General features: G+C 41.1%; 1 protein-coding gene and 1 pseudogene across 2 annotated transcripts in view; one reads left to right on the top strand and one right to left on the bottom strand.

The window, feature by feature from the left end:
* Positions 1–14131, top strand: part of MCF2L2 (MCF.2 cell line derived transforming sequence-like 2) — a gene marked incomplete at its 5' end in the record, with an annotated part of 193282 nt that overhangs the window by 38562 nt on the left and 140589 nt on the right. The window contains 3 exons of the mRNA XM_079763591.1: positions 3935–4049; positions 11227–11317; positions 13860–13979. Coding sequence (XP_079619717.1) covers positions 3935–4049; positions 11227–11317; positions 13860–13979 — 326 coding nt within the window. The remainder of the gene's footprint in view (positions 1–3934; positions 4050–11226; positions 11318–13859; positions 13980–14131) is intronic.
* Positions 2187–2584, bottom strand: LOC307097213 (annotated as a pseudogene). The gene has a single exon. The product of its transcript is annotated as an uncharacterized misc_RNA (transcript).

Below are 14131 nucleotides of genomic sequence, written 5' to 3'. Positions count from 1 at the left end.
CTAGGAGCAGTGAAGTTTATTTTATTTAAGTAACCGTTTTACTCAGTTACAAGGCGTTTGGTTTTCTTTATCTTCCTTGAATGGGACTTTGGCACTTTCTTCCTTTGGTATTTCCACGTTTCCTCACCAGGTGGCACTGAATGCTTTGTTGTGGGTTGTCCATGCTGTAGGGAGGCTCAGCTTTGTTTCGTTAGTGCTTCTGTCTGTTAAGACTAATAATATTCAACAGCAGGAGGTGTCCTCAGTTGACCTGGGGAGGCGGTGGTGGGCCTCTCTTCTCTGGTGTTCAGTGTTGCTGTTAACCAATCTACAAGAAAACTCCACCTACATTTCTCCATTTAGGTGTGAATAGCTTTAATTCATATTTAACGATAAAAAGTGAAGTCATGCCGAAACCGGTTTGGCTCAGTGGATAGAGCGTCGGCCTGCGGACTGAGGGGTCCCAGGTTCGATTCCGGTCAAGGGCATGTGCATTGGTTGCGGGCACATCGCCGGTAGGGGGTGTGCAGGAGGCAGCTGGTCGATGTTTCTCTCTCATCGATGTTTCTACCTCTCTATCCATCTCCCTTCCTCTCTGTAAAAAATCAATAAAATATGTTTAAAAAAAAAAAAAGTGAAGTCATGACACCATTTAATGACTTCACTTCTTGGTTCCCTGGAATGTTTTAGCCATTCTTTGGGCAAATATTGGTTATACAGTTCATACAGTGTTATAATGCTTCTAAATTTAGCCTTCCTAGAAATGCAAATTCTCTTCACTTGGTTTCTCTGGAACCTCCTTTGATTGTGAAACTGCAAAGAGGAAGAATGTTAGGTGAAAGCTGATACTACCCTGATCTAAATTGTTTTCAGTCACCGTAAAGAGGTAGCTCACTCTCCTTGTCAAAGCTTGATATTTTGTGTAAACTTTCAAATAAGCATACAGGATTATTAATAAAGAGGGACTTGCTGGAGAAGAATGACTAGCCATCCAGACAAATCTCACCCGTTTCATTTGTTAGTGATGTATCTCTGAGAGCCCAAGACTCACTCACAAAAACAAAACTCACAAGAGACTTGTGTAACCACATTGCTGACTTTCTCTTCTCTTTATGTGATATAAATAGTCATGTTTGCTCAATAGTGCATTCTCTCCCTTGAAGCAGATTTAAATGGAATGTTAGAGTGTAAGCAAAAGATGCCTATCAGGCGTGGACTCAGCAGCAGGTGGGTTCATGTAATGGTGGAGCCATCATATAGACTGCCCCTCTTCGTTTCTCTTAGTCTCTCAATTTCTGTAATTTCTTCATTGATCCCACACCCACGTTAATCTCACAATCCTCACTAACCACACCCTGCACTGATACCTGTTTCTTAGACATGTGAAATACATGCAATCATTTGTAGCAGTTGGCTATGCTTGGGAGCCATTATTCCTCTTAATGTAGTTCCCCTCCACGGGCTTAGCCTGGAAGGCGCTCACAGCTCACCCCTGTGGCTAGGGCACAGGTTTCCCTGTTGTCTCTGTTCTCAGTGCCTTTGTATTGCAGTAATTTTTTGTTTGTTAGTTTTTTGTTAGAACAACTAACTCAGCAAAATAAAATTCCCATTTATTGTTGGACAACATTGTTTCACACATACATCAGACAAGCCAAAAAAAGACCCAAAACAGCAACTTCATAAAAAAAAACCGGGGGGGAATGAAACCTTTTTATCTTTGGTCTTTTTAATCATCTCATACAAAGCAACTACTTATAGTACAGCTAAGTACATACACAAAAAGTTACTGGAATGCTCAGAATAAGATGGTGGGGTTTTTTGTTGTTGTTGTTTTTGCTTTTTTTACAAGGTTTTTTTCCTCCTTTGAGATTATAATGAACATGGTCACACCACAAGTAAAGTCAGAAGTAGGACGGAAAATGCTCCAAAGGCTGGTTTGGTCACCCCAAGATCATTAAAAATGGCGGATCCCTACCAATATGTACAAAAATATAAAATGTAAATAAAAAATACAAACAAATGTTCATTTATAAAATACTTTTAAGAAAAAAAGTAGGGCCTTGGAAGTTTTTGGTTCTTTTCTCCTCCCCTGTTGCAAATTCACGTGGTTTTGGTAGGGTGGTGGCGAGTGCGTGCCATCTGCAGGTGGCGGTGCCCCAGGTGGGTGGATGGGCAGGCTGAGGGATTCTCTCCGAAGGTGACCACCTTTACATTCTGAGACGGTAAGTGGAAGGTGAATAGATCACGAAGGCCTTTTTTTTTTTTTTTAATGTTTGACTTTTCCTCTTTTGCTGTCTAGTCATCCTCTCATCGGTCTTCTGCTTCTTGGTGTCAACATCGTCACCCTCATCATCCTCAGCTGCCCGTTTGCCCGTAGCTGCCTCAGCCTCCTCACCTTCATCTTCGTCCTCTTCCTCCTCCTCCTCCCCTCCCTCTTCCTCTTCTTCGTCTACCTCATGGTCAGCCTCCTGCTCCCCATGTTCCTCATTAGCGTTCCCATTCGCAGGTGCATCTCTTCCATTCTCTGTCTCCTCACAACGTCCTTCTTCTCCTTTAAGTCCTTGGTGGTGATCTCAGAGCTGGTGTCCTCAGCCGTGTCTGACATGTGGGGCACGACGGTGATCCGATGCAGTGGATTTTTTATAAAGCGAGAGAAGGAGGACTCTGGGAAAGAGAGAGAGGCAGCCACAGGAGCAATGCAAAGATGGCTTTTCAGAGCAGCCAGTCTCAGGAATTTTTTACGGCCCTTTTTGTCCAAAACCAATACCAAACAGTTAAAACAACCAAGTCTACACGTTTTAACAACTCAGTAGCTGTCTGAAAAAAAAAAATTATAAATAATACTAAGAATTTCATTCTTCGGTAACTACAGTGATCTCAAACTTTGGAATCAAACTAAACATCACTAGCCTCCCTTCCTGTTCTACACTCACTTTCATCCTGCACTTGCTTTTAACCCAGCAGCCACCTCAAACCACCTCCACAAAGATACAATGCTATTCAAAAGAATTTAGTGTGATTTCTTGTTGAAACTGTGAACTACCTCAAGCTAATATCATGCAGAGCGGGTAACAGATGCCAACTATTGTTTTTCCCCTAAAAATTTAAAATATTCATGGTGCCTCTGTGAGTTCTCTGTGGTTCCCTGGGTACCTGACACACAGGAACCATGAGGCTAGAATTTAGTCATGTGGCTACATCTAGTTGCTAGGAGATGGGGAAATCTATTCAATTTAACCTGGTAGCCTCTGCTCCAATGAGCTAAATATTTAAATGTTAATTGTACATTTTTATTCTCACAGGGATGTCTTATATTCCTGTTTATAAATTATCAAAGTGCCGGCAGCTTATTGTGCCTTCATTAATAGTAATAACCATAATGGTCACTATTTAGTGAGTACGTATATGCAACAAGCACTCTGCTAAGGTGCTTTTCTTATATTTTCACTTAATTCTCGCAACACCTTTTGAGGTAGGTACAAGTATTACATATATATATCCTACGTAGGTTAAGTGTCTTGCCTAAAATCACATAGAAATTAAGTGGCAAAGTAAGATTTCAACCAGGTTACTGATTTAAGAGTTAACTCTCTTAACTACCATTTTAACTTTTTAATTTAGTGACTACAAAAAAGAACAGAAGTATTATGTGTTTGTGTTGGTGTTCTTTACTATTCTACCTATGTTAAATAATTAAATCAATATTACCTTTCACACAGTAACTACCTTCAAAGGATTAAAAAATCAAATTCTCACAATACCACTGAGCAAGCACGAACAACTTGTTTAAAATAGTTCAGTGTCAGACTTCCCACATTCTACTCTGAAGTAATAGAGATAGAAAATGGGAAGCCAATACACATCTCCTGACTTGATATTAGTCAGAGTCTTTTATCTGCAGAGGCATGACATGAAAACATTGTGCTAACATCTTGACCACCCACTTATGTTGCAGGAGGCCGAGGGAAAGATGGTGCCCCAATCATCACTTTTCCAGAGTTTGTGGGCTTCAAACACATCTCAGATGAGGACTTTCTGAATGTCATGACCTACCTGACTAGCATCCCCAGGTGAGCTGGACACAGTGTTCTGTTGCCTTCTTAGTCACTGGCTTTATTCCCCATTCCCCATGTGGCAGGGCTGGGTTGAGATGGAATCTTCCATGAGCACAGCTTACACTGGCATGTAGAGCGGTCCATTTCTCTTATCCATCAGTCACAGACAAGGGATGTGGAATGAGACTAGAAAACAATGATAAGTGAGTATCAGTTCTGTTCATACAGTGCACAAAGGAGGTCCTTAATAAACATTGTTGAATGAATGAAATATTGATGGAACAGCCCTGGCTGGCGTGGTTCAATTGGTTGACCATCGTCCCATGCACCAAGAGGTCGCTGGTTCGATTCCCAGTCAGGGCATATGCCCAGCTTGCGGACTTGATTCCCAGTAGAGTAGGGGGCATGCAGGAGGTAGCCGATAGATGATTCTCTTTCATCAGTGTTTCTCTCTCTTTCGCCCTCTCCCTTTTCTCTCTCTTAAATCAATAAAAACATACTAAAAAAAAGATAGGTATTGATGGAACTGCTGAAGCTGTCTTTGTTCCTTCAGGTTCATTGGTCTAGATTAAGTTGATTCTGGCTTCCTGGGTCCTGTTATCTGGGATACATGGCCATTGCTCAAGGAGCTCAAGCCATGTTAGGAGTTATTTCATTTATCTCCACTAAATAAGGAATTTAGGGGCAAATTTTATAATTGTCATTGTCAGATGGAGAAACTGAGGCATGCGGCAAGGAAATAGAAAGGCCAGGAATAAAAACTGTGTTATAGCAGAGACCATGGCAGAGATGTTTTGGGGCATCTGCTACTTCCACCCTTTGCAACCCACGTCACACTTTTTTTTTTTTTTTTTTTTTTTTTTTTTGGCGTAAGTAGCAGAAATTTATCATCTCACTGTTCTGGAAGCTGGAAGTCCAAAATCAAGGTGTTGGTAAGGTTGGTTCCTTCTGAGGGCTGTGAGAGAAGAATCTGTCCCAGGCCTGTCTCCTTGGCTTGCAGATGGCTTCTACTTTTGTCTCTTCACTTTGCCATCCCTCTTTGTGTGCCCATGTGTCCAAATCCCCCCTTTTTATAAGGACACCAGTCTGACTGGATTAGGGCCCACCCTAATGACTTCACGTTAACTTGATGAGCACTGTAAAGACCCTATCTCCAAATAAGGTCACATTTTGAGGCTCTGGCGGAAACACAACTTAGTCCACAAAAGGAACATGGCAGGTCTCACATCTTTATGCCAAGTGAGTTAATATACCTCCCAAGGGATAGAATGTGAGACAGAGTTCACATTGCTAACAATCATTTTACAGGCAGAGATAGAGCTGGGAATTCTTAGATAATGCTGTGTCTATTCCCCAGAAGAGCAGACTGGCCCCACTCTCCATGGGTTTGTATAGTTTATGATATAATCTCTTACTTAACTGCTGTGTGGTTTGGAATTTAGACAACAGTGTTTCTCTCTCTCTCTCCCTCCCTCTCTCCCTCCCTCTCTCTCTCCCGCCCTTCTGCCCTCCCTTTCTGTGTGTGTGTGTGTGTGTGTGTGTGTGTGTGTGTGTGTGCATGTGTGCTATTGCACTTGCTTGCCATCTGTTGCCTGAGATTTAGAGGTCAATGCCTGCTTTGTGATTGAAAGGCCACCAGAGATTAGGAAGTTGCTTAGTTTGCTTTAACCAAATCTACTCCAAAGATGATTTTTTTTTTTTACCCTTCTTACTTTTTGAGAGAAGGCTATGGGTTTATTTTTAATGCACTTCTTTGAAGTTCATTACTTACATTTTATTTCACCATTTCTCTCCCTTTCCTCCTCCCATCCCCACATATGGTGTCCATTAGGACACGGCTTGGCTGGTGCTGTTCTCTCTGTAGGAATGCCTTTCCCATCCTTCTAGGACTGGCTTAACTCCTACACATTCGTCAACCCTCAGTCTGATGTCATTTCTTCAAGGAAACCTTCCCTGACCCCAACCCTGCTCACCCAGACTTTTTATTTCCACAGAACCCAAAGCTTGTAAACACCATAGTAGATGGAAATGATTTCTACCTCTTCCATTAGACTGTGAACTACTCCACTAAATAAGGAATTTAGGTGGGAGGGGAGCAATGTTTCTTTTCTTTTCTTTTCTTTTCTTTTTCTTTTTCTTTTTCTTTTCTTTTCTTTTCTTTTCTTTTCTTTTCTTTTCTTTTCTTTTCTTTTCTTTTCTTTTCTTTTCTTTTCTTTTCTTTTCTTTTCTTTTCTTTTCTTTCCTTTCCTTTTCCTTTTCCTTTTCCTCTCCCCTCCCATCCCCTCCCCTCCCCTCCCCTCCCCTCCCCTCCCCTCCCCTCCCCTCACCTCCCCTTTCCTTTCCTTTTCTTTTCTTTTCTTTTCTTATCTGTAGCCCTAGCATAGTGCCCAGCACATAGTGGGTTCTCAAGAAGTTATGTTGGTTAAATTTCCAGTATGGTATGATTCATTCAATCTAAAAGTATTTTTATGGGGCGAGAAGGTGGACACTGACAGAGAAAGAAGAACCCCATTCCTCACTCCTGCATTGACCTCAAGGGTTTTAGGGAGTCTAACTTGGTCTCCCTCCTTGGCTCAGTTGCATCCAAAATGATCACCCATCAGCTTAGTACTTTCTCCTTCTGTGGGGAGCAGTAAAGAAGACAGTGAACAGGGAGGGGGGCAGCAGGTATACACGCCCCCCCCCCCCATTATATTTGTTTCAATCTCACTGTCTAATTTTACTGAATCCCTGGATGTAGTCATGTGCTAAATGAAACGGGTGACTTTCATTTTGTACTTGCAGCCTTTTTGGAGTCACACGAGGACCATACATTGAATGCCATCTAAACCAGGGTAGAGAGAAGCATCGAGGGGTAGAAAGCCTTATCTCACAGATGTAGAAGATAAGACAAAACAAGGGGCTACTTTTTGGCCCTGATTTCTTTGTTCTGCTCTATGTTCCTTTTATAATTGTTAGTAAACTTGGGAGTATTTTTCTTTCCTGGAATGCTGTTTGTCCCTTGAGAAAGAGTGCCCACTTGACCATTCATTCCCCTTTCCTCTTCCTAGCATTTGCTCAGACTGTCTCGCTGCCTCACCCTTTGGTTTCAACATAAAACAGAGACATGGGAAAGCCTGAAAGGGGAATTTGACCTTATTGTCCAGTTTCCATTTCAGGTTCCTATTTATCAAAATTCATAATTTCTTCAATGTCACAGTGGTTACCAGGCATCAGAGCCCTGCCCAGTTGCAAAATCTTTATGGGCAGTTGGCAGAGGGTTCATGACACAGAACCAGGAAGAACTGGTACAGTCAAAGGAGAGAATGACAGGATATGTAGGACAAGAAACAGTGTTCAGATAATAGATCTATTGCTTTCCTCTTCTCTACCTTATTCATTTCTCCCCTTATCTTTAATATCTTCTTTCTTGTACTTTCTTTCAGTTTGCTTAATTTTTGTCATTTTTTTGAGTTGAAAATTATATTTTCATTTTTATTTTATTGATATAAATGTTTAAGGTTATGAATTTTCTCTGATCTCTGCCTGTTTGTAATTGTTTGGAGAGCTATGTTATAGTATGTGTTTGTTTGCTTAAAAACTAATTTTTTGGAGGAATTTTTATTATCTAAAATGTTTTTATAAAATAGACTTTTTTTTTTTAGCAGTTTTAAGTTCACAGCAAAATTGAGTGGAAAGTTCAGAAATTTCCCATCTATTCCTTATCTCCCAAGGCAAACCTCCCTCATCATTAACATCCCACACCAGAGTGGTACATTGTTACAACTGATGTACCTACATCGGCACACAAAGTCTATAGTTTATATTGGTGTTCACTCTTGATATTGTACACTAGAGGCCCAGTGCACAAATTTGCACATGGGTGGGGTCCAGCTGGCCGGCCCTGATAGGGGCCCATTGGGCCGGGCTAGGGGGTGAGGGGGCCGCAGGCGGTTGACGGGCTGGCCCAGCCCCCTGGTCAAACTCCCAGTCGAGGGGACAATTTGCATATTAGCCTTTTATTATATAGGATACTATGAGTGTGGACAAAAGTATAATGACATGTATATACAATTATAATGTCATACAGAACAGTTTCACTGCCCTAAACATTATCTGTGCTCTGCCTGTTTATCCCTCCCACGTCCCCAACCTTTGGCAACCACTGATCCTTTTGCTGTCTTCCTAGTTTTTTGTTTTGTTTCCAGAATGGTATATAATTGGAATCATACAGTATATAGCCTCTTAAGATTGACTTTTTGTTCATAAACTCAGACTCCAGCCTGGCAATTAACAGAGTTTATTGAGGAAACTGAAATATGAGGTGTGTCTCGAGCAGTGGGGACTTGAAGTCACTATATAGAATTAGAGAACCATAGAATGACAAAGCTGAAAGGAGTGATTGAGACAAACTTGTGCCAGCCTACCATTTTGCCGATAAAGATGCCAAGAGATGCTGAAAAACTGGAAAGCATCATGAGTTCTTTACTTCTCAATTTAGAATAATATTAAACACAAACAGATAACAAACCATAGGTCGATCATTTTTTCTTTTTACTCCTATACCAGGAACAACCTTGAGCACTGCTCTTCAAAAGAGCAACTGTCAATAAACATGAATGATCCTAAAGAGTAGTTTGATTTCCTTCCGTAAGAAGCCCCATAAGCAGGAGCAGTGACCATCATATTAGTGTTTGGAATTAGGTATTTGAATTATGGTCCCCAGTCATGTTTGTTTTCCAGGTTTAGCACTGAAAGTTGTGTGTCCCAGGAAACTCCTCAGTCCTGGACGAACTGGGATGGTGGGTTGCCCTACATTGGACTCAGTTCTTATTTCACTGTTTGACCAGTTCTTTTTTTCCACAACTTGAATTTATTGGATTCTTTCCGTTTTTAAACTGAGTTAAAATTTGCATATAGTAAAGTATACAGATCTCAACTGTATATATTTACCTGTTTACATACCATGTAGTTAAGAAAAATACCACATTCACCATGAAACCTTCCCGGCATTTTGGAGTCATAACACATTCATCTCTTTCTTTTGTGTTCAGTCTGCTGTTAAACACATCTGAGTTCTTAATTTCAGTTGTTGATGTTTTGTAATTACAGCAGGTCTACTTGGTTCTTCATTATAGATTTTTATTATGCTCTGTTGAAATAATGCACCTTTTAATCCACTTTGATGGATATGGCATATTGATCATAGTTATTTTGAAGTTTTTGTCTGCCAGTTACAAAAACATACATGAGACAGTATCTATTGACTATTTTATCTCTTGATTATTAGTTACTTTTTCCTGCTGCTTTGCAGTTCCATTCATTTTTTTATTTTATGCTGGATATGGTGGATGATATGTTGTGGAGGTTTATCTACTTACAAATAATTTTAGATTTTTATTTGCCAGGCAGTTAAGTTACTGGTGGATCACCTTGATCTTTCTGGGATCTGGTTTTAGGTTTTCTTAGGGCAACTCCATTTCTGTTTTGTCCTTACTCCGAGAGTATAGCCTTAATCCTATGGCACCTCTGATGGTGTTTCATTTATGCTAGAATGCAGCCTTTATAAGAGTTTCACCTGAATACACAGGGTGTTCATCAAAGTCTGTCTCTTCTGGCTGGGCCGAAACACCAGTTGTCTATCTCCAGAATGTGCACGTTTCAGAATTTCTCATCAGTTCTCACATGTGCAGTAGCTATTCTCTGCCAGCCTTCTGGAGTCTCACCTAACCTTGTGGGGTACAGGTCACAAGCATTAAAGTGGAATTTCCCTGAAGTCTTCTGGCGTTCCCTCTCTGAGGTTTTTCTTCTTGACAACCACCCCCTCAAATCCTGGCCACTTTTCCACTCATAATCTTCAATCTCTGCCTCTTCCACCCAGTGAGACCACGCCTCCTTGCATCATTTCCTGGAAAATGTTCCCAATAAGACAGCCTGGGCCAGAATGGGGCTGTGGTAATGGGTTGGCCTAGTGATGCTTACATCAGATAAGTACTCATATTTTCTTACAGATTTTGCTTAGATCTTCTGCCTTATTCACCTACAGAAACTTTTTAGAGCAAAGCTCACCTTTTCCCAATATTAGAGAGTTATTGAAGGCTTATTATAGGTCTGATACTTTTTGTATACTTTATGTCTTATATTCTCCATAACAAGCGCATAAGAAATAGTAATAATAGTACTTATACAGTATTACCAAATGCCAGGCATTGTTCTGAGCATTTTATACATCTCATTTAATATTTTACATATTCATTTAACCCTCACATCCACCCTATAGATAGGTACTATCATTGTTTTACAAATGGGTCGTCTGAGAAGCTAGACTAAGTAATGTCCCCTCCAAACTACACAATCTATAAATGGGAGGAGCCCAGGTTTCAAACCTTGGCAGTCTGGCTTCAGAAAATGTGCTTTCAATCACTTTACTATTGTTGGTGGTGTTCTCATTTTACCGATGAGGAAACCGAGCCTTAGAGAGGCTAAGGGATCTCCCCAGTGTCTCATTGCCAGTAAGTGGCAGCACTAGGATTGGAACCAGGCCCCAAAGCCCTTGCTTTTTCCTCTCTACTTCCTCCCAAAGAGAGAAAAAAAGTTTTCCCTAGTAGGACTTTATTTTAAAAGGGTTTTGTGAGAATACTATTGTGGGGTCTGAAGAGGAGACCAGGCAGCTTCCTTTTGGTCTTCATAAACACCTTCTCACGCACATGGTTTGCTGGCCGTTTATGGCCAGGCACTGGGAGGGAGTCGTTTTTCCCATTGACACGTGTTATTTCTGAGCACCTCTCGGAATGACTCCTAGGGGAGGACATTGACAGCTCCCTGAAAGCCAGTCTTGGGAGTGGGGCGATGGCAGAGCTCCGCCTTGAGGTCCTCCGCCTGCACTGGGACAGGTGGTACTCAGCTGGCACTTGCATCTTCTTTCAGGCCTGGGCACGTGTGCTCTCGGGTGTTTCACACTTTGCCAGCCTGAAGCAGAGGCCTTGAGAGGGTTTGAAACACCAACCATCTCTGTGTTGTTTAGGCTGCCAGGTGAGAGGAGGAGATGGTTCCTTTGTCAGGGAAGCCAGACCCAGTTACTCCCTTGTGCCGTGCAGGGCATTTACACATGATCCTGGAGCGCCATGGAGGCTGTAGACTGCATCCCCTGAGGAAGCCGCCCAGAACCTGTGTGTCTCACCTGGTCTCTGATACTGACCACCCTCTTTTGCAGCATGGAGGCTGCCGGCATCGGGTTCATCATTGTTATCGACAGACAAAGGGACAAGTGGAGCTCCATAAAAGCATCCTTGACACGAATAGCGGTAAATATTTATTTTTGTGCTTTTTTTTATAAAAGTAACTTACGTAGTCTATCCAATTATTTCATATCAAAGTCACAGGGAAAAAGGTGATTATTTTATGCCAAATTTTGGGAAGGTCTTTGTTATGTCACACCCATATCCCCTCTGCCACCTGAAGGTCACTGCAGAGAATTCCTTTCCATGTCAAAGGCTTCCTGAGTCTCTCTACTTCTTTCTCTGGTCACTGAAGAGGGATAGGTAGAGAATGCTGGGAAGTTAATGCCCCAGGAGTGACCTACAGCTATTGAGTCAGAGAAGTTGGTGGATAAATACCCCAGCTTCAATGGGATACTTCTGAGGTATATTCCATATAGTATTTCAGAGGCTCCCAACCTTTAAAAAAAAACAACAACAAAAACACACACACAAACAAACATTTTTATTGATTTTTAGAGAGAGAGAAAGAGAGAGAGACAGAGGGAGAAACATCGATGTGAGAGCAGAACATCTATCCGCTTGCAACCCAGGCATATGCCCTGACCTGGAATCGAACCGGCAACCTTTTGGTGCATGGGGATGACACTCAACCAACTGAGGCACACCAGCCAGGGCCTCCCAGCCCTTCTTGCCCACAGCAATCCCTGTTTTGATGTATTGGCTCTCTAGCCATCACTGTCTCACCCTCCACCAACTTCCTCATGTGCTTGCTGCCTGGGATCACCTCCTCACTAAACTCTTTATACCCAAATCCTGTCTTAGAGTTTACTTTGGGGGTCACCACTTTAAAACAGTCTTCTTTTCAGTATTCAAATTATTTTTTCCACATATTAGAAAGACACAAGCTAAACCAGACAAAATGATATTTAAGTAGCTTGATTGAAAGTGGGCTTACTTTTGGCATTAAATTGTACAACCTTGGATGGGCTTCCTTTTGATCTTAAAAGCCTGATTTTTATCCCTGTTTGTTGCCTTTTAGCAAGTAGATGTATCCGTTCTCTGTAGGGACCTCAGACCAGAGAACTCAGTCACATGGGCAGGCAGAGATACCTCAGGGCAAACCATACCAGCATTTCCACCAAAGCATGGACTCCCTGGGACAGTTGGGACTGGCTGAGGAGGATGGGATATGGCAGGGTGGTAATGTGTGTAAAGAGGCTCAGACAGGAGAGAGACATTTGAAATCTCACTTATGCCTACGTGCAGAGGCAGCCACACACACAGATCTGCACACATACAGAGTTTCCCTCAGACCGCTTTAGAGCCTCAGCCATACACAAGGAGTGTCTCAGCTCATTTCCTGCCATGACATAACAAAATGCAAGGTTCTGTTTAGGACGTTGCATTTCAAACATGGGAGAAGGGAAGTCTCCCTTCCTTTGTGCATGGATTGTTTGACCCCTTTGGTTTAGTTTTGGTTACAGGATTTTTTGGGGGAGATAACTACAACGATGGTTGACGACCGGAGGATTTGGACACTTGACAGTGCCCATGACTATTCCAGAGGTCTGACCTCTGGGGAGTTCTGATTTCCCAGGATCCATATAAGACACCTGAATCATCTAATACTTGAGACTAATTTGTCCAAGAAAAATATCAATCACTTATGCATAAAAGATACCATAGTGCAGGATCCCTGGCTACCAATCAGAATCTCTTCATGTACTCATTGAAAATACAGATACCTGGACTTCATTTAAGTCCTAAGGAATCAAAACATTCCAGGCAAAGACCAGATTTTTTTTCCTAACAAACACCATGGGAGGTTGCTTTTGGGAACCACTGGAAGAATAGAGAGCCATGAGGAAAGGAAGAGTTGGATTCCTAACTTGGCCACTAAGTTGTTATATGAATCTGAGTTATCTCATTTCTCAGGACCTCACCACAAGATGAAGACAATGCTTCCGGAAAGCAACATAGCAATAATATGCATCAGAAACCCTAAAATTTTACTCAGTAATTCTTACAGGAAGCTATCTTAAGAAAATGTTCCAAAATATGGGTAAAGATGTTCATTTCAGTGTTATTTTAAAGCAAAAATGTGGACAAGCCTAAATCACTAGCTATAAGTAATAGTTAAATAAATTGTGCACCCATGAAAATATTTCTAAATAATTTTTAATATCAAGCATAAAAGCTCATGGTATTAATATCTAGTGAAAAGAGTAGGTTACAAAATATTTCTATAATATGAGTTTAACCATGATAAAAATATTTAAGCAGAGAAAATAGCTTATAAGTAATAGGGTTAAAATATTAAAAATGGCTATGAGATCATAAGTGGTTTCCTTTTTCTAATGTATAATTTTATTTCCCAATTTTTCAATAAAGAGTATGAATTGTTTTTTATAATCAGAAACATTTTTGTGTGTGTTTGATTTAGTTTGGTTTTTATGGAATGGTTTGAATTATCTGATCGCTAAGATCTCTTTAGCTCTGAAATGTGAAATATATTCAAATTCTTTGGCATCCATGGTGTCCACTTTAACTTTGTCATTTGTGATCTTAGGCAAGAGGAGTCCAATGGATGTGATATTTGCCCTGACTCTTTTCATGACCCTTCCAGGTAGCATTTCCTGGAAACTTGCAGCTCATATTCATCCTTCGTCCATCTCGCTTTATCCAGAGGACAATCACTGACATTGGAATTAAATACTATCAAGATGAATTTAAAATGAAAGTACCGGTGAGCATGACCTTTTATCTTGCCTTCATTTAGTTGGAGCAAGTGGAAAAGATGGCACTGGAGCTGTTTTTAAAAATATATATATATTTCTATTGATTTCAGAGAGGAAGGGAGAGGGAGAGAGAGATAGAAATATCAACGAGGAGAGAGAA

Source organism: Cnephaeus nilssonii (genome assembly GCF_951640355.1).
Source record: "Cnephaeus nilssonii genome assembly, chromosome: 3".
Lineage (NCBI taxonomy): Eukaryota > Metazoa > Chordata > Mammalia > Chiroptera > Vespertilionidae > Cnephaeus > Cnephaeus nilssonii.
The sequence above is the reverse complement of the archived record's forward strand: the minus strand, read 5'-3'. Positions and strand labels throughout refer to the sequence as shown.